The sequence below is a fragment of the Diorhabda carinulata genome, chromosome 10, assembly GCF_026250575.1.
Source record: "Diorhabda carinulata isolate Delta chromosome 10, icDioCari1.1, whole genome shotgun sequence".
NCBI classification, from domain to species: Eukaryota; Metazoa; Arthropoda; class Insecta; order Coleoptera; family Chrysomelidae; genus Diorhabda; species Diorhabda carinulata.
Window position 1 is genome coordinate 2,448,870 of NC_079469.1, and position 23,752 is coordinate 2,472,621.

General features: G+C 29.9%; 6 protein-coding genes across 8 annotated transcripts in view; 3 read left to right on the forward strand and 3 right to left on the reverse strand.

The window, feature by feature from the left end:
• Positions 1-16,736, reverse strand: part of LOC130899023 (active breakpoint cluster region-related protein) — a 35,943-nt gene extending 19,207 nt beyond the window's left edge. The window contains exon 1 of the mRNA XM_057808687.1: positions 16,394-16,736. Within this exon, the coding sequence (XP_057664670.1) occupies positions 16,394-16,430 (37 nt within the window). The 5' untranslated portion in view covers positions 16,431-16,736. The remainder of the gene's footprint in view (positions 1-16,393) is intronic.
• LOC130899025 (nicotinamide riboside kinase 1) lies at positions 329-1,390 on the reverse strand. The gene has a single exon (XM_057808690.1). It carries the CDS (start codon positions 1,179-1,181, stop codon positions 486-488), a length of 696 nt encoding a protein of 231 aa, XP_057664673.1. The 5' UTR covers positions 1,182-1,390; the 3' UTR covers positions 329-485.
• On the forward strand, positions 1,903-2,744 carry LOC130899027 (protein DPCD). Its single transcript, XM_057808692.1, has 2 exons — positions 1,903-2,129; positions 2,189-2,744. Exons 1-2 carry the CDS (start codon positions 1,970-1,972, stop codon positions 2,632-2,634), a joined length of 606 nt encoding a protein of 201 aa, XP_057664675.1. The 5' UTR covers positions 1,903-1,969; the 3' UTR covers positions 2,635-2,744.
• On the forward strand, positions 4,338-21,366 carry LOC130899021 (dual oxidase). The gene is made up of 16 exons (XM_057808686.1): positions 4,338-4,862; positions 7,066-7,146; positions 8,846-9,195; positions 9,342-9,546; positions 10,235-10,401; positions 10,597-10,833; positions 12,148-12,593; positions 13,217-13,418; positions 13,475-13,954; positions 14,014-14,298; positions 16,081-16,284; positions 17,041-17,350; positions 17,409-17,783; positions 19,096-19,313; positions 19,407-20,147; positions 21,149-21,366. The coding sequence occupies exons 1-16, from the start codon at positions 4,811-4,813 to the stop codon at positions 21,275-21,277; spliced, it is 4,482 nt and encodes a 1,493-aa protein (XP_057664669.1). The 5' UTR covers positions 4,338-4,810; the 3' UTR covers positions 21,278-21,366.
• On the reverse strand, positions 20,467-22,555 carry LOC130899030 (biogenesis of lysosome-related organelles complex 1 subunit 4). Of its 3 annotated transcripts, none has more exons than XM_057808696.1 (3): positions 22,261-22,514; positions 21,821-22,135; positions 20,467-21,191 (listed from the first exon to the last, which is right to left on the reverse strand). In XM_057808696.1, the coding sequence occupies exons 1-3, from the start codon at positions 22,324-22,326 to the stop codon at positions 21,189-21,191; spliced, it is 384 nt and encodes a 127-aa protein (XP_057664679.1). In that variant the 5' UTR covers positions 22,327-22,514; the 3' UTR covers positions 20,467-21,188. The 3 variants fall into 3 exon arrangements, with proteins under 3 accessions (XP_057664679.1, XP_057664678.1, XP_057664677.1); XM_057808695.1 differs by lacking the exon at positions 20,467-21,191 and adding an exon at positions 21,319-21,780 and having other exon boundaries at positions 21,842-22,135; positions 22,261-22,555; XM_057808694.1 differs by lacking the exon at positions 20,467-21,191 and having other exon boundaries at positions 21,319-22,135; positions 22,261-22,555.
• On the forward strand, positions 21,727-23,633 carry LOC130899028 (mitochondrial import receptor subunit TOM20 homolog). The gene is made up of 3 exons (XM_057808693.1): positions 21,727-21,956; positions 22,838-23,025; positions 23,081-23,633. Exons 2-3 carry the CDS (start codon positions 22,899-22,901, stop codon positions 23,422-23,424), a joined length of 471 nt encoding a protein of 156 aa, XP_057664676.1. The 5' UTR covers positions 21,727-21,956; positions 22,838-22,898; the 3' UTR covers positions 23,425-23,633.
• The last annotated feature ends 119 nt before the right edge of the window (positions 23,634-23,752 follow it).

Here is a 23,752-nt window from a genome sequence, read left to right on the forward strand (position 1 = left end):
AAACTAGTTTAAAAGATACTTTTTTGATCAAAGCAATGAAGAAGCACTTTTACAGTTCAATAACAATTGTTTTGTTCGAATGTCAAAAATGACACTTTTTGATGCAGACTAGTCGCGAACTACTAATCAAATCCAAACCCCACCGTTTCCTATTTGGAATCGCGTGTCTCAAGATGCAGATCACCACGCAACATGTGTAGAATGTACTAGCCGTGCCATGCTACCTCACATGTGTTATACATGTCCCAATTAGCATTTTTCCTAAAAAGTTTGAAGATAAACATAATAAGCGCAATGGCATATTACAGTACAAATAATGAAAACAACATAAAAGTAAAGAAATTTATTGATAATATTTCACAATGAAGACAAGAGTTGCTGTAAATTAGAAAAAATTTAATTTTTTCAAGTAAACATATCCATATATCATGGTGGAACTAAAATACTGTTGTTTTACAAGAAAATAGGAGTTTCACCCTTTTCAATCAACTATTTGTTGCTGTTTCCATAGAACAAAGTTTCGGCATCTTCTTTATAGACATATATAACGAAAAAATATCTTTAAGAATATTTTCTGTAGAATCTACTGTCCCACTATAGTAATTTACCCCATCTACAGTAGTTCTTACTTCTTCAAGTTGCTGAAGATGTTCTGGCCACGCAATTTTGTCAAAATATCCAGGACAATCTGGTGGTTCATATATCCGTAATAGTCTCCTTCTATAACACTCTTCTTTTGTTAGAGTAAAATAATATTTTAAATCGCACAAGGGCACTAAAGGTTTATAATTAAAAATTGAAAAACCTTCGATTATTAATATATTGAGCTTGGCTGTTTTTAATACATCTCGTACGTACCCTATGTCATGAGTGATACTATTCAAACTTTGAAAATGGTGCCTAATTCTTTTGAAACTATCCTTTTGAATGAAATTTGAAACATCGTCGAACATTTTATCCATATCTAAACTAGATAGTATATCGTAGTTCGCGTGGTTTAATTCAGGTATCCACGAAATTCTCGGGTCATTTTCTTCTAAGAAATACAAATCTTGACTGATGATTGTAGTTTTTGGTAAGATATTTTGTAGTTTTTGAGCCGTAGTTGTTTTTCCACCACATGTCACACCACTAATTCCAATAACTATTAATAAATCTTCCTCAAATTTCATCTTCAACATAATGAAATACTAATTTGAAATTATTCTCGTCAATAATGTATACATAATTAGTATTATATTATTGTTCAAGTACAACACGTGTTTATATCGGAAATGCGCATAGCAATGAAAATTACACAATAAATAATTTGCTAAGATAATCATATCGATTTTATAAAAGGTGAAGGGGTATCGGTATCAGTTTGCAAATGTGAAAAACACCAAAGTCTTACAGTTCTTACACGTCAAACTCATACCATCGAACTATTATACTTCTATACGTCAATTTTTATGGAAGTATTAAACTTTCATTAATAATTTTACATTATTTGAGGGGATTAAATCACTAAAATAAATCATCATTATCAATTGTAAACGTAATAAAGAATATAAAAAATATTAATACATTTAATGAAACAAATCATACTCTTTAACTGTTGGCTCTTTTTGTTCTGTCTATCGCTCTTTTTACGATTATATAAACCATTGAATTAGAAGTACTTCAATGGCATAAACCTAGATATTGTATTGTCTATGGTTTTCCTCCTTTTCAGTCCGTGGACCACAGAACTATTTTTTAAGCAGTTTTTATGATAAAAGTGATAAGAATATCGGACAAAATAAATATATACCTGTATTAGAACTAACTATATTGCTTTAATTCATGAAAATAACTTCAAATTAAAAGAATTCACACTTAGGAACTTTAATTAAATTTGTTGGTAGCATTGTATTTAAGTGTAATTGACATTTCAGAAAAAACAAAACATTTCAAAATGGTATAAAATTATTGATAAAACATAGTCAAGATGACTGACTGGTTCACTAATTTAAAAAACGCGAAAAAATCGTGTATAAACGACAAAAATTTAAAAAAAGTTCATTACGAATTGAACGATGGACGCCAGTTAGTCGAAGAATATAATACAGATACAGGCGTTCTTACCAGAAGAGCTTGGAGAAATTTGAGTACGCTGGTATTATTATTCTAACAAAAAACGAATTATTATACCAAATTAACATTATAGGTAATTTGTCCAATGAAGAAAAATGGGATATAGAAATAGGGGATCCGGAACCAACCTATAACAGTAAGGAAGAACATGCAATTAAAGAAAGTTCGGGACAACCTTTTATTTCAAGAAGAAACACTAGAACAAATTTAGAATGGAGGATTCGTAATCTTCCCTATCCACCCGAAGTTTATTCAGTAATTGTTAATCCTGAAGAACAGTGTTTAGTGGTTAAAACTTCGAATAAAAAATATTTCAAGAAAATTCCAATACCCGATCTCTCGAGACTCAATATCCGTTTGGATCAGACAAAAGTATCGTTCACACATAAATTTAATACGCTTATTATTGTTTATCAGAAGCCTAAGGAATTGTTAGAGTTTGAGAAGCTGCTGTACAAAGAGATTTCTAAAATTGAACCTAAAAACCTAGAAGGCGTACCAGATTGCCGACCCAGTTAATCATATTTGTAATTTAGTGTCCTAAAGTGATTTTTTTTCCAACTAACATGGCAAATCGAAAGTATTGTGATTTAAAAATATAAATAAGTAATAAAAATGTTGGTTTTTTATTTGTGTTTGAAGAATGTATTATTATACAAAGATTATGCTGGATTTTTCCTTATTTTTTCTTGAATTCGAATTACTGATATGTCAGATAACAAATCATGGGAAGGATGCTTTAAGTAAGATTATTATGTTACGAAAACCATCATAAGTTACCATCAAACGTCTTATCCCCCAAAACATCCATATTTCTATAAAAAGCAACTGTCAATACTCAGAAACATTAAATAGTACAGTTATAGTGACAATTTTGGAGTATGTTACCACACAAATCTGTGATGTGAATCAAGTTTTTAAATTGTACTATTTGAGTTAATTACAAAAACTAACTCCCTCGTAGGTTTACCAACGTCACACCAGATATGGAGTTTAAGAAAAGATCTGAAAGGATCTTTAATTCTGCGCTTTTTTTTATTCTTGTTTGCCAAAATTGATTGTTTTTTCAAATTTTGTGCCTGTATAACTGTATTATGATCATGTTACGTGCCTGTGTTTAACAAGCTTGCAATTGTACAACGTTGCCAAAATTTAGAAGTAGTAGTAGACATTGAGGAAATATAAAACAAGGTTATATTAAAATTCAATTTCAAAATATTCTGTTTTAAGCATATATAATATCTGTGAATTTATATAATTTTCTTCTTTTTTCTTTCATTTATATATAGCCTAAAGTGATATATAAATTTTTAATATTTAATAAGAAATTCATAAGAATAATATAATGAAATACTACGAACAGACTGTTCAAAATTAAACAAAACGAACGGTAAGTGATTCAATATCAAACACTTGCAAGGAAAATAATTCTGTTAACCTACAAACGCCATATTGTCAAGTAGTTAGAATGCCTAATTGATTATTATTTTTATTAATATTAAAACTGAAAACTTATACATCATTAATGACGTAAATTAATCTTTATGTTACACCAGTTCTGTTAATTACAAATTTTTCTGTTATCTTGTAAATAATTAAATATTTAACTATCAGGTTTTCATATTCATTCTTTATATACATAACCTCTCATTTTGATTAATTGTATATGCATTAAAATCATGCAGGTGCATTATTATATGAAATTTAATTTATTAAAAAAATTGCGAAAAATTGCTCAACTTGGTAAAGCGTGCGTATGCAGATATTTCACCGAGTTTCATAATTCGTTACCTAGATTGAGCAAAGCTATACCTATTATTTCATACAAAGAAATATTATAAACCATCATTTCCTAATTTTCTCACTTGAAACAAATTGCATCGCTTTAGTAAAAAAAAACATTTTAATAGGCCAGTTATTCCAGTCATTTCAGCTTTTATAAATGTTATTGCACCATAGAACAATATCGAATAAAAAAATGTACTTACCTTTTGTACATAACCTCCAAAAAAGTTAAAAACTCTTATGGTCAAAGTTTTATCTCGAAATCGGATTCTGCGCAGAAGAATACTTCGGAAATTATGCAACGGGCTCCAAAAGAAAATCATATAATAAATGAAAATTGAAAATTAATCGCTATATTTGAGTATAGTGTAGCTGCGTGTGATTAAAGAAGAAAAAGGGTTAAAAATGAAAAATTTTTAGTCAAAAATAAATACAGATTATATTCACACATTTCGTAAAGTCTATTATTATCAATATTTTGTGCTGTGCATTTTAATTTTATTACTTGAGTGTTTAATTTTCAAAAATTTTCATTTTATTTCAATTTATTACGTTGAAATATTCGACCATATTCTGGCCTACGTGTTTTATTGTAGAGGGGATCACTATTTTGTACTTCATGTGTGTATGGCCACAAAATGTCAGACGCTACTTTCTCTTACCTTTACCTCGTTTAGGTAGGTTATTATCCATTCTCTCTTCTATTCTATAGATAGATCCTGCCATTGAATAAACGATATTTCGAAACCTCTGAATAATTTCAAAAAATAACTGATAAGTTTAAATAAAAAGTTAGTTTTAATTTGGTGTAAAAAAGTGCGGGAATTTAATGTGTCATGATTTCTTTGTGATAGTTGGTGTGACGATGAACAGCTGATAGGTAATTCGTGCAAAAAAGTGTGTCTGGAAGATGAAATATATTGGACTCGTTTTTATTGCAGTTTTTACTGTGTATCAATCAGGTTTGTGCGTTTAGTCATTTTTTTATCATTAAATATTACTTCGAAAATTATTTTTATCATTATTAGCGTTAAACTATGAATTTAAATGTAGTATTTGTTTTATAAAGTAAATAGAGAATTAACTGGTCAAGTTTCTGTTATGATTGTATGAAAATAAATTTTAGCAATTTATAGGGTAACGTCAAATTATCAAAATAAAGTGAAAATGTTGAAACAAAAGATAATGGATAATGTTTTTCTCTAAAAGAAATCATTTTCCACCAAAATTGTTACCGAAAAAATAAATAAAATGACAAGGGTTTTCTAGTAATTAAATAATCGGACATCTTTGTAACAAAAACCAAATAAAACGAGCTCACGAGGTGTAAATATAAATTTTGGAATATTATTCCAGGCTAGCCTTAATGAAAATTGGATTTTCCGGAAAACTATATATTTGATCCGGAAACTAACACGATTTTTAATGTTTCGGACAAAAATACATAATATTCCTTGGATTTTCGCATATTTTTGATATAAAGGCTTATTTTTAACCATTATGTCAAAAAATCCAGAAATTAAAAGAAAATTTGACACGCTTGTATAAAAAATTGTATATTTCTGGATCCGTTTGAGATATCGATTTATTTTTGACATTTGAGAAAATGTGTGTCTAAGTGACTAGATATATTGGATTCGTTTACTTCCATATATATGAGAAATATACAGGGTGAAAGTTGAAGTAATTTTATTTTGGAAAATAAATATAAATTGTGGGATTGCATCATCGTAATACAAGAAATTACGAAGAGGAACGTTGATTCTATCATAAAAAAAATACAAAAACTCTCTCATGAGAGACACAAAACAAATTTAATAATATAAAGTTATAAGTTAGGCAACAAAATTTCAGATTTCATAGGGAAATAAAAAAAAATTGTTTGGGATTCTGTTAAATTTCTGTACAAAGAGGTTTTTTGATACGAGGAGATCGAAAATTATATCGAAAAAAAATTATAGTGTGAAAACTATACATTTTATAAGTAAATCAACATGATTTTTGGATTTTTCAGACGAAAACTTTTGCTATAAATGTGTATTTTCATCTATTATGTCAAAAAATTCAGAAATTTAACAAAAAAATTTACACGCTTGTATATAGTTCAATATTTCCGAAACCATTCGAATTATCGATTTATTTTTGACAACAATAAATTGAGAAAACGAGTTTAAATTGGATTTATTTAGTATTTGTGACGAATATACAAGGTCAACGTTGGAGTAAACTTTTTTTGAAAAATAACACTACCTATATAAATTTATAGTATTTAGAGCAGTGGAATGGCAACGTTGTAATACAAGAAAAACAATTTTTACGGTCCTCAGATATTTCCAAGGTCATAAACTGTAAGAAAATCAAAAAAAACCCTAATAATTGATATTTCAATGGGCCAGTAAGAATATTGAACTAATCACAGAATGTCGTGACAAATTTTGATTAGACAGATTGTTTATTACGATTGAAAATTTCCATTTTGAAATAAAATTACAATGAAAATGAATCTAAAAAGTGTTTTATGTTTTAACATCGGGGATAACCGTATCCGGGTTTCCGGATACTCATTACCATTCCAAATTTATTACTCTGAATAAATATTAATAATACCCACGCTTTTATTAGTTTTTTTTTTCGAACCCATCCAGGATGCTGACGATCAAATCATTTATTAAATTAGTTTAAAAAAAAATTAATACTTTTAACTTTAATAGTCTCTTATTTTTTTTACAATTATTTAAAGTATTATTATAGTTTTTTTCTAATCGTTTCTGTTTGAATTTTTTTATTGATTATACGTGGTGCAATAGATAAATACAAATTACGTCAAATTATTACGTGGTTAAACAATGAGGACGGTACAAATAACTTTTTATAGTTATAAAACTGACTTTGCAGAAAGAGTATAATCATTTTGGCCAAAAAAATGAACTAGAATTAAATTTTACCGCATTTTAAGCGAAATATTTACTCGAAAATGCACATTTGCTTTTAGTCGCCATACTGTAAACTTCTAATGCATAAGAAGTACGTTCCACTGATCACATTTCCCTACAACTATCTTTTTACGCATTGGCGAACGTATTACATGTCATTTTATTTGCTTAACTAAATAAAAAAGAAGTGAAATACTTTCATATTTTTATTAGTATATATTTTATATTTCAGATCAACTATTGAGTAAAACTGAAAAACAAAGACATGATGGTTGGTTCAATAACTTAGCTCATCCGGAATGGGGATCTGTCGGTAAGTTAGAGAATTGTTTTTTGAAACTATTGACATGTAATTGAAAAATTAATATTTGACTTTTACGAAAGGGAAAGTAGAAAGGAGAAAAAATTTAGTTTTCAAGGACTTTTCATTCGATACAGAAATATGGAACATCCGGTATAATTACGTATAAATGTATTAGAAATGGTTACTTAGAAATCTTAATGTAAATGATGCAAATGTTAGTAAAACGTGTGAAACATCTTAATGTTTCGAACGATAATTGCTTTCATATTACAAATTGATTTAAATTGAAAATAAGGTCGTATTAAATTTATAGGCCAGTAACTATATAAATTAGTAGAAATAAAATCATTTATAATGAATTTTGAAAAAATATAATAAGAAAAAACATAAATGTCATAACATACTTTCTACACCGGTGTTACAGTGAACTGTTCTTGGTAGTTTTTCCTCCATTCCTTTCATATAGATATTTACGTTCACAGAATAACATGATTTAGTTGTTGTGACTAAATTGACGCCATCTAATGGATAAATCTTAACTACTGATTTGACATAAGTCATAAAATACTAGAAAATTTTATTTGTAGTCTGAAATTTTTATATTCTAACGTAATTCGAGTCAAAATACGCCTCATAGTTGATTTTTTAGATAAATAGATGAAAATAATATGAAAAATGTCATTAAACACGATGTTAATACGTGTCAGGATTCTTTATATCCGGCAGCCATCTTGTGAACAGTTTGAAATATTTATAAGGGATATATTTTAATGCATAATAGCCCTTATGTACACAGTGATTATGATTCAACAACTAGAACCGGAATTATCAATTCACTACCAACATTATTTATTATTGCGTCATTTATGCCAACATAATGTCAATACTATAGACACGAGTAAATCAATATTGAAAATAAAAAGTTAAATTGACCCTGAATCGTATGCATAAATCACTTAATAGATGGGGAAATTAAATCTAGAAAGTTGGTAGCACTTTACGATGTTATCGAATCAACATTATCAAAATACATGTTATTATTTGTTTATATTCATATATTGTTATTTCGTTAAATAGTTTATTTTGAATTCAATTTCAAGTTTTTATTGATAAACGTTATTTACTTTACTATTGGATTTGTCGGCAGTGTGTCTATTGAAATGACTAAAAATATTTCAATAAATACACATTTCTACAATCCGGTATAAGCCGGAAATAACCTGTACATTTAATAACTTTTTACAAGCCTTCATTTTGATTTAAAAATGAATTATTCAAATCGAACTAGTCTAATATCCGTAATATAATAAGATGTAAATTTAGAACAAACGTTTCAAGATGACGAAGAATCACCTTGAATGCCGTGAGCGTTTTTTTTTCAATAATTGGGGTCAGCCGGTATATGATTTTTTTGATCTCATTATGTCTCACAGTGATATTGATTTATGATAATTCTTCTAACAACATTTATGCATTATAATATTAATCATGAACAGTTACGTCATTGTTGATACGATCTGAAGAAATTTGAAATAGTTTAAAATCGTGATTTACTAATAAAATGTTTCGATTCATATCGGCGCTTACAACGCCATCTCTCCGCGAGACGAACCATTTCATTTCACATAACCAGCGCTATTTACGGAATTATCGGGAACGAAATGGCAGTAACTTACGGGGGTACTTCCAATAATTTATTAAATTTCAGATAGTCATCTTATTAGAAGAACCCCAGCCGCGTACGTCGACGGCGTATATATGCTTTCAGGTCAAGATAGACCGAGTCCGAGGAAACTTAGCAGGTTATTTATGAAAGGTTTAGACGGTTTGGGGTCTACGAAGAACCGCACCGCACTATTGGCGTTTTTTGGGCAATTGGTTACATCCGAGATAGTTATGGCTAGTGAAAGCGGTTGTCCAATCGAAATGCACCATATAGAAATCGAAAAATGCGATGAAATGTACGATAACGAATGCAAAGGAAACAAATATATTCCTTTTCATAGAGCCAGCTATGATACGAAGACAGGACAAAGTCCTAATAGTCCTAGAGAACAGGTAAATAATTGTTGCCGATTCAATCGTTTCTAATTATTCTGCGCATGCGCGAAAATCCACAAATTTTGATAATAATTGAAAATTTACTTATATCGAGACGCATGCGCACTACTGATTGAAATGGAAAAAGGAAATAATTGTTTTAGATGAATCAAGTTACGAGTTGGATAGATGGTAGTTTTATTTATAGTACCAGCGAGCCTTGGGTAAATGCGATGCGTTCGTTCCAAAACGGCTCATTTCTTACCGACGCAACTGGTAAAATGCCGATACATAATTACAGAAGAGTTCCTTTATTTAATTATCCTGTGCCGCATATGATGAAAACATTAAACACGGAAAGGTTATTTCGTAAGTTTTTTCTCTCAATTTTATGAGATCAGATCAGATCTCAGGTCACAATTTGATTCCAAGTTTATAAATGAAACTCGTCTGAAAATCTATAATGCGCAAGTGCTGGTATTGAGTCTGTGCTTATCTGAAAATTGCGCAAATCCGGAAATTAATAGTTAAAAAGTTCACAATAAAAAAATTAGTTACACGCGTGTACCCAAAAACCAAAAAAAAAAGAAATTGCGCAATCCGGAAATTGATAATAATGCGCGTGAACGTTTGGAATTGTAATACAAAGTAATTACACGTTTATATCCGGGAATTTAGTCTGCGCATGTCCGAAAATAAAGCCTGCGCATATACGGAAATTGATAATTAAAAAATTTGGCAACAAAAAATAGTTACCCACGTGGAGCAAAAAAAATGAAATTTGCGCGATCCCGGAAATTGAGTCTGCGCAAATCCGAAATTTAACAAGTGAATGTTTACATTATTCTGCGCATGTCCGGAAATTGATCATACGTGTAATTTAAAATTACACGCGGAGTTGCCAAAATTGAGTGTGCGCAAGTCCAGAAATTGACAATAAGCGTGTGCAATATAAAATTAGTAACACGCGCAGTACAACGAATTTAGTCTGCGCAAGTCTGAAATAAGATAATGCCCGTAAAGTTATCGTGAAATAACGAAAAATTATGTTTTTTAGTGTTAGGTGACGCCCGTACTAATCAAAATCCGGCGTTACTAACGATCAGCGTCTTGTTTTTTCGATGGCACAACGTGGTAGCTTCTAGAATAAAAAAGCACAATCCAAATTGGTCGGATGAAGATGTTTTTCAAAGAGCACGTCGTATAGTTATAGCTACTTTGCAAGTATATTTCTCATTTCGTCTTCTAAGAGCTCTTTCACGCCAATAGAACATCGTTTTGATTCAAATTTGATCATTCCTTGCTTTTTTCCACCACGCAATTAACCTTTTAAATTAACAAAATACGATGTTTTATGAACTTATCGGGTGAAAAGGCTCTGAAAAAACATTTTTTTAATCTAGTTATCAATTTTTACAGAACGTTATAGCTTACGAATATTTACCAGCGTTTTTGGAAGACGAATTGCCTCCGTATAAAGGTTATAATCCGGACATTCACCCCGGTATTACTCACGTATTTCAAAGTGCCGCATTCCGATTTGGACATTCTTTGATACCTCCTGGATTATATAGGAGAGATTCTAGATGCAATTTTAAGAAAACTCCAATGGGCGACATCGCTATAAGATTGTGCTCAACTTGGTGGGATTCTAACGTAAATATTTTTCACATAATTATATTTTATAGAACGAAATTCATTCATTTATTCTATTAAACACGTTTTAACTAAAATATTTTTAAGCAAACTGTATTCGCAAAACGCTTTTCTCGAAATATTAAGTGAAAAAACAGATATAAAAAAAATTACTAAAAAACGATGACTCATACAGCGACGTTGCTAAGCCAGATCCTAAAATGGCGCGTCTTCGTTGTTGAATAAAGAACGTTTCCGGATTCAACGCGGTGATGCCGATTTGTGTTATTTTACTTTGACTTTAGAGAAACATATTTTTCTTTCAATTTTTACAAGTGAGGTCAAAGTGGGTGTTTCAGATGAAATTTAGGGAAATCCTTTCAACCGTTTGGCATCACTGTTTTAATCAATGATGACAAACCATTGATATCGAATTGGTAGTCGTTAAACATCAATCGAGTTCGTGATTGGCAGGACCGTACTAAGATTGTAGATTATATTTTTACAATCGTTATCATCTATTTTCGATCATTTTTTATTTTAATACTAGGGAATTAAAGTCATAGAAACTACGAGGGGTGATCAAAAATCACTGTGACTATAAATGTAACATAAATTTGAATTAATTACTTAAAGTACTGCTTTTTGTTTTTGGATAGTAAATATTTTTTGGAAAGTAATTTCCATTGCTATGTTTTTTTTTGAAGAAATGGAGGAGGAAGGTGGAAATATACAAATAATTGTTTTAAATATTTAAAAAAGGAATTGATTAACTCAGAAATCGGGTAAATGTGTGAAAGTGAGGGTCCCTCTATGTTTGGTCAAAAAATCGAAAAATTAATATTTTCTCCATTTCAACACTTTTTTGGTTGATAAAAAAAAATAAAACTCATTTTTATGTGAGAATAAAAATACGAAAAATCATAATTTAAATGATTTTTTCCAAATATTTAAAAATGAATTGATTAACTTGAAAATTCAGGTTAGTGATTGGAAGTGAGGGGGGTGCCTCCTATTTTTGGTCAAAAAAATCGTAAAATTAATATTTTCACACACATTTTGACAAAAAAAAAGAAAAATCGTATTATTACGTAAAAATAAAAACACGAAAAATCATAATTTTTTCCAAATATTTAAAAAAGGAATTGATTAACTCAAAAAATCGGGTAAATGTTTGGAATTGATGGGGTCCATCCTATTTTTGGTCATAAAAATCGAAAAATTAATATTTTATTTTAATTTTCACTTTTTATCAAAAATTTTCGTTTTCATGAGTACTTTTCAAAAAAAAATACGAATAAAATTAGTGTTGGTACCGGCAAATCATATTTTTAGGAAGTTCTAACAAATAATTCCATAGAAGAGTTACTGATGGGTATGACGTCACAATTATCCGAACGGGAAGATTCGGTTCTGTGCTCCGACGTCAGAGATAAACTTTTCGGCCCAATGGAATTTTCCCGAAGGGATCTTGGAGCTATTAATATAATGCGCGGTAGAGATAATGGTCTTCCGGATTACAACACAATACGAGCCGCCTATGGATTAGCAAAATTTAAAAATTGGTCGGATATCAATCCAAGCTTATTCAAAAAACGACCCGATATATTGAAGACGCTCATTGCAGCTTACGATAATAATATTGATAATATCGATGTTTATGTCGGGGGAATGTTGGAAAGTTACGGAAAACCGGGAGAGTTATTTACAAAAGTTATTTTGGAACAGTTTATCCGTTTGAGAGACGCCGATAGATTTTGGTTTGAAAACGTTGAAAATGGGTAAGTAGAAATAAATAAAATTTCATACTTTTAAATTGTAATTTCGTTTTTGATATCAAACCAGTAATAAATACCAAACTTTTTAAATTATAGTTCGGCTCTAGTGTAATTAAAAGCGTTCTATTGATAATTGATTTCTTCTAGTATGAACGCAAATTATATAGTTTGGCCTTCACCTTGTGTTTATCCACCACGTGGTAAAACGATACATTCATATTGACACCACTCTGATATGTATTGTTCCGTGATTTGGAATGCTGATATCTTGAACAGAGTCGGACTGGTTTCAAATAAAAAAATAATTACATTAAATAAAGACGATGGATTAAAAAAACAAATTAATATTTTAGTGTATTGACACAATTCTGATATGTATTGTACGTGATTTGGAATGATGTTATCTTGAACAGAGTCGGACTGGTTTCAAATAAAAAAATAGTTACATTAAATAAAGATGAATTAAAAAAACAAATTAATATTTTAGTGTATTGACACAATTCTGATATGTATTGTTCCGTGATTTGGAATACTGATATCTTGAACAGAGTCGGACTGGTTTCAAATAAAAAAATAATTACATTACATAAATGCGATAGATTAAAAAAATTAAATAAATATTTTAGTGTATTCACACAAAAAGAAATTGAAGAAATAAAAAAGATTACGTTATACGACATTATTATAAACAGTACTAACATTGATCCCAAGGCGATACAAAAAAACGTATTTTTTTGGATGGACGGCGATCCCTGTCCCCAACCTATGCAATTGAATACGTCACAAATGGAACCGTGTAAAGTTATAACAGGTTACGATTATTTCGAAGTAAGGATGAAGAATTCGGAAATAATTTTAAAAAATTAACGATACACGTTTTCCAGGGAAACGAACTCGTCTATATCTACGCGTGCGTTTTTCTTGGTTTCGTACCGATTTTGTGCGCAGGCGCCGGATACGGAGTAGTCAAATTACAAAACCGTAAAAGGAGACGTCTCAAGATAAAACAAGAAGAGCTGCGAAACGGCGAGGTGAAATTACAGGTGGATACGATGATAGTAACGGAATGGCTGCACGCCAATCACAAGCGAGTTGTCAAGGTTAAATTCGGTCCCGATGTTGCCATACACGTATTGGAGAGGAAAGGAGAAAAATTGAGAACAATTAATTTGAGTAACGTTGATAATATGTTAATAGAAGAATCGATTAACGTTACAACGAAAAAAAAACCGATTGTTCTTATACACGTGCCGAGAGATTACGATTTAGTTTTAGAATTCGAATCCCTAGCCTCGAAAAAGAAGTTCATGAATAAGTTAGAAGCGTTTTTGAATTCGAATAAGAAGACTATATTCAGTACACAGGTGAAGTTGGTAAAGTTAGGTTATGTCAAATATCCAATTCGATAGTTATACATTTATAGGTGGTACGAGAAGTACTTTTGGCTAAAGCTGAAACCCGTCAGCGACGAGAAAAGAAACTCGAACATTTTTTCAGGGAAGCTTACGCCTTAACATTCGGACTGAGACCTGGTGAAAGAAGAAGAAGATCGGATTCAAATATAGACGGTGAAGTGGTGACTGTGATGAGAACGTCTTTGACCAAAAGTGAATTCGCTAGCGCGTTAGGGATGAAAGCAGACGCCATTTTCGTTACTAAAATGTTCAATATTGTCGATAAGGATAAAGATGGGAGGATATCCTTTCAGGTAATATATTAATTTTATTTTAATAATGATAAAAATTATTATTGAAACGTGCCCAACCCCACGATCAATCACAGAAACAGCCTTTTTGACACCGATAATATTTTCTCGCCTTGTATATGCCTCTTTAATGCCTTTTTGATATCGATAATATTTTTTTCGATACAACCTGTATATGCCCCTTTACTGCACTTGTGACATCGATAATATTTTCTTCGCCAGTATATGCCTCTTTAATGCCCTTTTGACATTGATAGTATTTTTTCGATACTCACTGTATATACACTACATCCTGTATATACACTACAACCCACGTAAACCACAAGCTACCATACGCCCCGTATATTTTTCCCGCCAACCGACTGCTGTGACGCAATAAGAATTTTTCCCGCCAACCGGCTGCTGTGTTGCGGTAAGAATTTTTCCCGCCAAACGACTGCTGTGACGCGATAAGATTTTTTCCCGCCAATCGACGACGCGATAAGAATTGACCCTACCTCAACTATCACTATATTATAAAGAATAAAAAATATCGCACGCCACTGTCTGATCAATTATTTATACACAACCAAATGAATTTTCTATCTCTCTTTAAGAGTTGGTAGTCTAGACATGCAATCTAGCGATGTTGCCAGTTCAAACAGTACATCTATTATGTAAATTACTTTTCATACCAATATATTTGTATATTTTATAATATTTATTATTATTAGTCATTCATAAACAATAATTGCAATTATATTTCTGATTAATTACTCACATTGAAATGATTAAATTTCACAGAACACACTAATAAAGATATTTTATTCGTAATTTAAAAAAATCTGGCAACCACGCTACCAGCTACAATTTAAATCTGCCATAGTCTATTTTTAAACATACAGGAATTTTTATGAAACCTGAATTACACAACTAGAATTAATGAACCATAGAAGAGTTCATTTTTGAGGGAAAATGATAATTAAATAATGTTTAGACATACAGGGGAGAGTATTTAATCAATTTTTGCTTGATAGTTTGTTTTGGATCAAAATTTAAATTTTTTTAGAAAATAATTCTGATTATCATCAAAAATAATTTACTCTATGCCAAAACTTATTTCTAATCATGGATAAATCGTCTGTTCATCAAATTCATTCAACCCCAGTTCGTTTTTGTATCAAAATTTACGTTAATTAATGAAATAATACCAATTAACATCAAAAATAATTTCCCTTTTGTTAAAAAAATTCTAATAATCGATAAATAATCTATATATCAGATTTATTTGATCCCATTTTTTTTGTATCAAAATTTATGTTAATTTATGGAGTAATTCCGATTATTATCAAAAATTATTTCTGAATATTTCGTAAATCATTGATAAATCGTCTATCACGGATGAATCGTCATAATTTTGTTCTATGATCCATTAAAATCGGAAAAAAAGAAGAAATTGTTGACACAGCCATTATGCACTAATACTCAAAATGATGGACGTGGGATAAACAATCGACGTTCTCGTATGTACCCGTGTTAGCTTTTCTTGATTTTTCCGGTAGTTTGGTTATTTTGTATTATTGTTTTTTTTATGGTGTAAAGAGGACCTCATAGATACTTTTTAGATCTGTTTCAGTAGAATTAATACAGCACGAACTGAGAATTTTTATAGTTTTTTCAGTAGACTTTTCAGCAATTCACAAAATTTAGAATACTAATTTTTTTTAATTAATTTCCACTGTTGTTTTCAATTTTATATCACATGAGTGAATAGTTAACGTCTTATATGTGTCTATATAATTCTAGGAATTTTTGGACACTGTGGTACTTTTTTCTCGCGGTGCTACTGAAGATAAATTGAGAATTATTTTCGATATGTGTGATAATGATAGGAATGGGGTAATAGATAAAGAAGAACTATCGGAAATGTTGAGGTCTTTAGTAGAAATCGCTAGAACGACTAGTTTATCTGATGATCACGTTACCGAACTCATAGATGGCATGTTCCAGGTAAATTTTTGATGATAAACAATTATTGGAATTTGTATTTTGAAATATCAACTATTTCGCTTACGAATCGTATTAACATTATTAAATATATATATAGGAAAAAACTTACGCATATGATAACCACACAATTTGCACAAAAAACTCATCCAAATCGTTTTTTTTTTCTATAAACATAATAAAAAACACTGTGATTTTTGAATTTATCAAATTACGTACAATTCTAATTTGTTTCCGCATATTTTTGATAATATTCGACACAATTTTCACAAAATTGGAATCGCCCCGTATAAACAAACTTTTGTACGATGTCTTAGGGGTCATACTGCAATAAACAGTAGACAAGCGGAGCTTGACGTCACGACCACCATATTAAGTTCACTTTCCAAACAAAGTTTGTAAAGTAGTGTATTTTCTTTAAAGTTATTTAAAAAGTGTTTAATTAGTTCAGTTTTGTATAAGATGGTAATGTATTTGCACCAGAATGTATTGATATAACATATATACGTCCGTTAAAACTTTGTTCGGAAATTGATCCCTGACCTGTGCTAACAATGGCGGTGTGTGACGTCAACAATCCTGTAGTCTATTGAAGCAGGTGTTCAGTAAATTTCATAGCCTTGAAAGTTTCCGTCGGTAAGGTAGCGCGCTTTTTCACATTATATACAACTACCCTCGGTGTAGCGCGAAATGATACGATGAATCATAGTAGTGTAAATAGATGGCAGTGGAAAAAACTTTAAGTGAAATTAATTTTAGGACGCCGGTCTTGAGTATAAATACGATTTGACTTATTCAGATTTTAAAGTATTAATGCAGGAATATAAGGGTGATTTTATTGCGATCGGTCTCGATTGTAAAGGAGCGAAACAAAATTTTTTGGATACGTCCACGAACGTTGCTCGAATGACTAGTTTTCATATCGAACCCAGTTTAGAAGATAAAAAAAATTACGTTCGATTAAAATGGGACACGTTCGTAACGTTTTTAGAGGAAAATAGACAGAACATTTTTTATTTATTTTTGTTTTACGTAGTCACCATTTTACTATTCGTTGAAAGATTTATACGTAAGTAATTATTAATCCGATAATTAAAATTTGGAAAAAATATTTCGTGTTATTTTAGATTATTCTTTTATGACTGAACATACTGATTTGAGACACATAATGGGCGTGGGTATAGCTATAACTCGAGGCTCCGCGGCGTCTTTATCTTTCTGTTACAGCATTTTATTATTAACGATGTCCAGAAATTTGATAACGAAACTAAAAGAATTTTCCATACAACAGTACATTCCGTTGGATACGAATATACAGTTTCACAAAATAGCCGCTTGCACTGGTTTATTCTTTTCGTTATTGCACACAGTCGGACATATTGTTAATTTTTACCACGTGTCTACGCAACCGATAGAAAATTTGAAATGTCTCACTAATGAAGTTCGATTTCCGTCAGATTATAAACCCGGATTTACATTTTGGATATTTCAAACAATAACAGGTAAATATATTATCGTAAATAAATAAGATATAGTAATTGTTCTAATCTAATCTAATGAATAAAGATCTGAAAAAAAAGTTAGTTTTTTTCTAATATTTCCTAAAATATTAATTTTAGAGAAAAAAGTTTCATACAAAAAATGAAGCTCATAAAAAGTTCTACTAAAAATGTTATAAATATTTTTTGCATAAATCTATTTTTTTGGCTGTTATGACTCAAAATATCATTGCAGGAGCCATATTGACTAACCTAATATAGATATTTTGTGTCATAACAGCGAAAAAATAGGTTTACGTTAAATATGTATATAAACTTTTTTGTGGAACTATTGATGAGCTCTATTTTTCAATTAAAAGTTTTTTCTCTAATCTCAATATTTAAGAAGATATTTAGTAAAATTGTTATAACTTTAAGGGGGTCTGATGTGCAAACGAAGCTTTTTTGGTTAAATTAAATTGAAAATTAATCAATGACAGTCTTTTTAGAATCCCTTTTGTAATTCTTTTTAAATAAATTCATTTTGACGCTGCAAATATTATTGCTTTTCTTGTACCTTTGTGCCATTCAGATTTTTCTTAGTTTCATCAAGATCATTAATTATAAGTTTTTTTCACGTTTTTCTGCTTATTTTTTCATATATACGAATTTCCATGTTTTAAAATATTTTTTTCCAAATTTTATTCATAAACAATAAAATTTTGGTTTGGGCGCCCCTTTAAATTAATTATAGATCGTAATTTATCGAAATATTTTGTTTATTTTATAATAAAATAATAGAATGTAGAAAGTATAAAATGTATATCTAAATTTTTTCGAAAATTCATAAAAACTCGACAACTTTACGACATATCGGTCGACTAGACACATCCAAATAAAAACGTTTTTAATAGCCCACTACTTTAGTTCACGATGCTAAACGAAGTTGACCGAACAATTGGAATTTGAACGCGGCGAAATTAAGTAATACCAGTAATACCTCCAAGTTTATTAAATTTTTTCGAGATTTCAATTATTTATTAATTATTATTTCTTAATGTAATTATTTTAATTAATTTTATTACATTAAAAGTGATAAATACTTGTATTACAATTAGGAAATTTTAAAATATTAGTGGATTTTGATATCGATTTAAAATAAATACTTGTTCAGCAGTTATTTTTTAGTTTAGTAGATGGTACCACTTGAAAATTTTGTTTCTACATTATAATGTTCTGTAGACTTGATAGTGTAACGTATTAGCACGTTCGCTGCCGAACTATTTGAAACAAAAATGGGACTCTATACAAGTGCATCCGAATTTTTTAATTTTAGGTGTAACAGGCGTTCTTCTATTTATAATAATGTGTATAATAATCGTTTTTGCACATCCTACGATTAGAAAAAAAGCATACAAATTTTTCTGGTTCACTCACAGTTTGTATATAGTGTTTTACATTTTTTGTTTAATACACGGCTTAGCAAGACTTACGGGGGCTCCTAGATTTTGGTTATTTTTCATCGGACCTGGAATTATATTTACGTTGGATAAGGTAAAATATTTTTTTAACAATATACCGGGTGCTTCAATATTAACCTTATGTTAATTTTGGTAGGGATAGGAATATATAGATGTATTGTTGCAGGTTGTAAGTTTGAGAACAAGATACATCCCTTTGGATGTATTAGAAACGGAATTATTGCCTTCGGATGTAATCAAAATAAAATTTTACCGTCCGCCTAATTTGAAATATTTATCGGGACAATGGGTTAGGTTGGCATGTACGGCCTTTAATTACGAATTTCATTCGTTTACTTTAACATCGGCGCCCCACGAAAACTTTCTGTCTTGTCATATTAAAGCCCAAGGGCCCTGGACTTGGAAACTCCGGAATTACTTCGATCCTTGTAACTATAATCCGGACGATCAACCGAAAATTCTATTGGAAGGTCCGTTCGGAGGAGGGAATCAAGACTGGTATAAATTCGAAGTGGCCGTAATGGTTGGGGGTGGGATTGGAGTCACCCCTTACGCTTCCATCCTTAACGATTTGGTTTTCGGTACTTCGACCAATAGGTACTCGGGTGTAACTTGTAAAAAAGTGTATTTTCTGTGGATATGTCCGTCCCACAAACATTTTGAATGGTTCATTGACGTATTAAGGGACGTGGAAAAGAAGGATGTAACAAACGTTTTGGAAATTCATATATTTATTACACAATTTTTCCATAAATTCGATTTGAGAACGACCATGTTGTATATATGCGAAAATCATTTCCAAAGATTATCAAAAACGTCTATTTTCACCGGACTAAAAGCTGTCAATCATTTCGGACGACCGGATATGACGTCATTTTTAAAATTTGTTCAGAAACGACATAGTTACGTAAGTATAAAACACTTTCTTTAGTGTAGTTTTAGTAGAAAATATTCGGAAAAACAATTTTATTAATAAAAAAATCACAATAAGTAATTTAATGTTAAAAAATCAAACCTCTTCTAATTTTAGAATAGATATATATATATATATATATATATATATATATATATATATATATATATATATATATATATATATTACATTTTCCATATAGGAACTTTTCTCTCAGTGTGTTCTTTAAAATTTCGCGCGATAATGGATTTTCTTCTTCAACTTCACCTATTCGTTAATTGAATTCATCAGAATCGATTCAACATCTCTTTTCAATATAAATTCATTGTAGTGTCAAGATGTAAAAGGATAGGTAGAATGGTAAAAGAAGAAGATATTTGGACAGGTTTTATAATTCAGTAGATCAAATGAATGTAATTTTTAGTAAACAAAGTGCTGATTTCGTGACCTCACAAAATAAAATCTTGTACTGACTATTAAATGATTTGTAGAATTTGTTAAATCGTTTAAAGCTTTGTGTAATCTACAAATTGTATCAGTTTTATGCAAACTAGTTAATTTATTTTCATTACAAATCTTCTTGATATGCGATTTTTATTGAAATGGAAAGTTTATTTGACCAAAATATCGAAATATTTTAAGCCCCTATTAGAGATTAGAACTTTTGTTAATGGCATTATAAGAAACTATTCATATGTCAGGTAAATATTATTGTTAATTACAGTTTGTACTGTTTTAATTGAAAAATTGTTTTTGTTAATGTTTTAATATCAACAACTTACATATAGCTGTAACATGCCATTCGGTATTCAACAAAGTATCTTATATAAATGGATTCCAAGATATTTAACCTCCTCCCTTCGAAGAATTTTTAACATGCCATTCCGCTTGTTATGTTTTTTTTAAACATTTTGAATATTCCTTTGTTCACTTATTGTTGCACAGTAGTCACTTCTGATTTAAATAGTGTATAGAAAAGATGTAATATATTTCAGGTAAGCAAAATTGGGGTATTTAGCTGCGGACCAAGGCCTCTTACTAAAAGTGTAATGTCAGCTTGTGATGAAGTAAATATTGGAAGAAAGTTACCTTATTTTATCCACCATTTTGAAAATTTCGGATAAATTAACCAAATAAATGTTTTAAATTGATTTTATTGTATATATTATAGTGCAACTGTATTTTATTTATTCAATAAATTATTTTCATGTAATTTTCGTTTTTATTTTATAAAAAAAATCTATTAAAGCCAGAAATTATTATAAAACTATTTTTTGCAGGTTACAATTTTATGAAAAATTTAAGAAAACAACGTATTTTTTTAAAGAACATATGTTTATATAAAAATATTTATAAATTTCTACCAACAACGTTTTTAAAAATATAAGCCTTATCTTAGTTAAAATCAAATAATAAAGCAGAACTTATACAAAAAAAATCTAGCAAACAATTATGTACATTGTTGTAATTTTTGTTGTTGTTTTTGTAGAATTTTTAATAATGAGCTATAAAAATAATGTCACAAAGTGGTTATTTCTCTGTTATAAAGTTGAAATCAATTAAAATAATCTTCAGTTTTGAAAAATTCAGTACTCTGACTAGTGGACTTTTTATCGACATTCTTTTTCTGTAAAAAAATAATTTGAATATATACAAAAAGTACTTACTTCCACAGTACTGAAACTTACAAATAATGGTGTGAATATTTGAGTAACTTTTGCAGTTTTTTCAGTACATCCTAGGCTTAATTCAGCTTTTTCAATTTCTTTTTCTAGCTCGTCTAAATTAGACTTTATATGTTTGGTAAGTTTTTCAACAGAATCTATTTTATTACATAGTATATCAAATTCTTCTTTATAATTTGGTACGGAAGTTAAAATGTCATTATAATCTTTTCTATCCTGTATAACAAAAGACATCATCGTCTCAAATTCTTCTAATCTGGCCAACATATCATCCACAGATTTGTTAATTGGTTTTAACTAAAAATATAGTCTCGCTATTTTTTACTATATATTTAATCTCCTAATAATAATAAGTCAAAATAACGAATCTCATAGAATCACCCTCGTTATATAAAACAACTTATATAAAAGTGTACTATTACCTTTGATTCTAAATCTATTTCACAACATTTTGAATATTCTTTCGCAGTTTTTTCGACATATTCCATATTTCACAATAGTTTTATTAAATTTAATAGAAAATGACAAAAACAAACACACGAAAATTGAGGTTGTTCTCCGAAATACAGATCAGTACCTTAATCAGTGATAATGACGATTTATTCGAGAATATATTAACTATCCTTTTTTGTTTATAACATTCAAGCTCTAATATTGATTAAGAAAAAACTTTAAAAATCCATAGTTATTACACAGGGGAATAATTTGTTAAGAAGCATTTATATTTTTCTTTAACAGTACTATATGATGTGAAATTAATGACGTCACATTATTAAATATAATAGAAATAATTTCTAATAAATCAATCATATGAAATTATATACTCTTGGTATTTTCCGTTATATTCTTATTTTCAACTGTAGAATCTTTTTTAAGAAATACGTATAAAAAATAGTAATTTCAAAAACTGTGAACGCCAAAAATAGAATAATGTCAATGTCATAAATCAATAATTGCGCCACCTTTTGTTGAAATTAACTTTCTTTTTTTTTCTCGTAGTGGAGTGATGGATGCTGGTATTTGAGTGAAGTATATAAGGAATTTTGAAAATTAACTGGAAATGGTATCGCCAAAAGCTGTTTTAGGTATATGTGCCGGGGTGTCAGCCACTTTATTTTTAGGATATTGCATATATTTCGACAACCAAAGACACAATGATCCCGATTTTAAAAAGAAATTGCGACAAAGTAAATATAGATGATAATATAGGTTATGTTTTTATATAATTTTCAATTCTTCCAGGAAGACGAAATAGAAGAGCTGCAGCTGCATCGGCCGGAAAAAGAACAAACACAGTATTTCCTGATCTAAAAGATCATGAAGCAGTACAAAGATTCTTCTTACAAGAGATCCAACTCGGCGAAGAGTTGCTCGCGGCAGGTGACCTTGAAAACGGAGTCGACCATCTTGGCAATGCAGTAGCCGTTTGCGGACAACCGAACGATCTTTTACAAGTCTTGCAACAAACGCTACAACCCAATGTGTTCCACTTACTCGTCAAAAGACTGCCGACTGTAGCACCACGTTTAATGAAGGCACAAAGTAGTACTCCGAGCGCATCTTTACAGGAAGATGATGTGGAGTGATACGAATGCCTTTTGCGCTCTAGTCTCGTCGTTAGAATCGTTATAGCTCTGTGTCACTTTCCATTGTTGCAGAATGCAGTAATATACTGGTTTATGTGAGCAATACTTTAATTTTCACGTTTTATATCTGAGGTATCCTTGGACAAATATTTAAAATCAAAGTGGATTAATTTATTATACTTAGTTGGCAAATATAAAGTATATTTCTGGACTGTTTTTGATTTTCTCTACAATTTATTTCATTTTAAAATATAAAAATAGGTAATACATGTAAACTACAGATATTAGATGTACTTTGATGTTCATTTAACAGAACGCCTCCAAAACT

Coding starts and splice junctions, on each gene's coding strand:
- LOC130899025 (XM_057808690.1), bottom strand. CDS start 1,181: ATGTTGAAGATGAAATTTGAGGAAGATTTATTAATAGTTATTGGAATT.
- LOC130899027 (XM_057808692.1), top strand. CDS start 1,970: ATGACTGACTGGTTCACTAATTTAAAAAACGCGAAAAAATCGTGTATA. Junction 2,130..2,188: donor AAGAGCTTGGAGAAATTTGA/GTACGCTGGTAT, acceptor TTAACATTATAG/GTAATTTGTCCAATGAAGAA.
- LOC130899021 (XM_057808686.1), top strand. CDS start 4,811: ATGAAATATATTGGACTCGTTTTTATTGCAGTTTTTACTGTGTATCAA. Junction 13,419..13,474: donor CAGGTTACGATTATTTCGAA/GTAAGGATGAAG, acceptor CACGTTTTCCAG/GGAAACGAACTCGTCTATAT. Junction 17,351..17,408: donor ATTCGTTGAAAGATTTATAC/GTAAGTAATTAT, acceptor GTGTTATTTTAG/ATTATTCTTTTATGACTGAA.
- LOC130899030 (XM_057808694.1), bottom strand. CDS start 22,326: ATGGAATATGTCGAAAAAACTGCGAAAGAATATTCAAAATGTTGTGAA. Junction 22,136..22,260: donor AAATAGATTTAGAATCAAAG/GTAATAGTACAC, acceptor CTATATTTTTAG/TTAAAACCAATTAACAAATC.
- LOC130899028 (XM_057808693.1), top strand. CDS start 22,899: ATGGTATCGCCAAAAGCTGTTTTAGGTATATGTGCCGGGGTGTCAGCC. Junction 23,026..23,080: donor TAAAAAGAAATTGCGACAAA/GTAAATATAGAT, acceptor CAATTCTTCCAG/GAAGACGAAATAGAAGAGCT.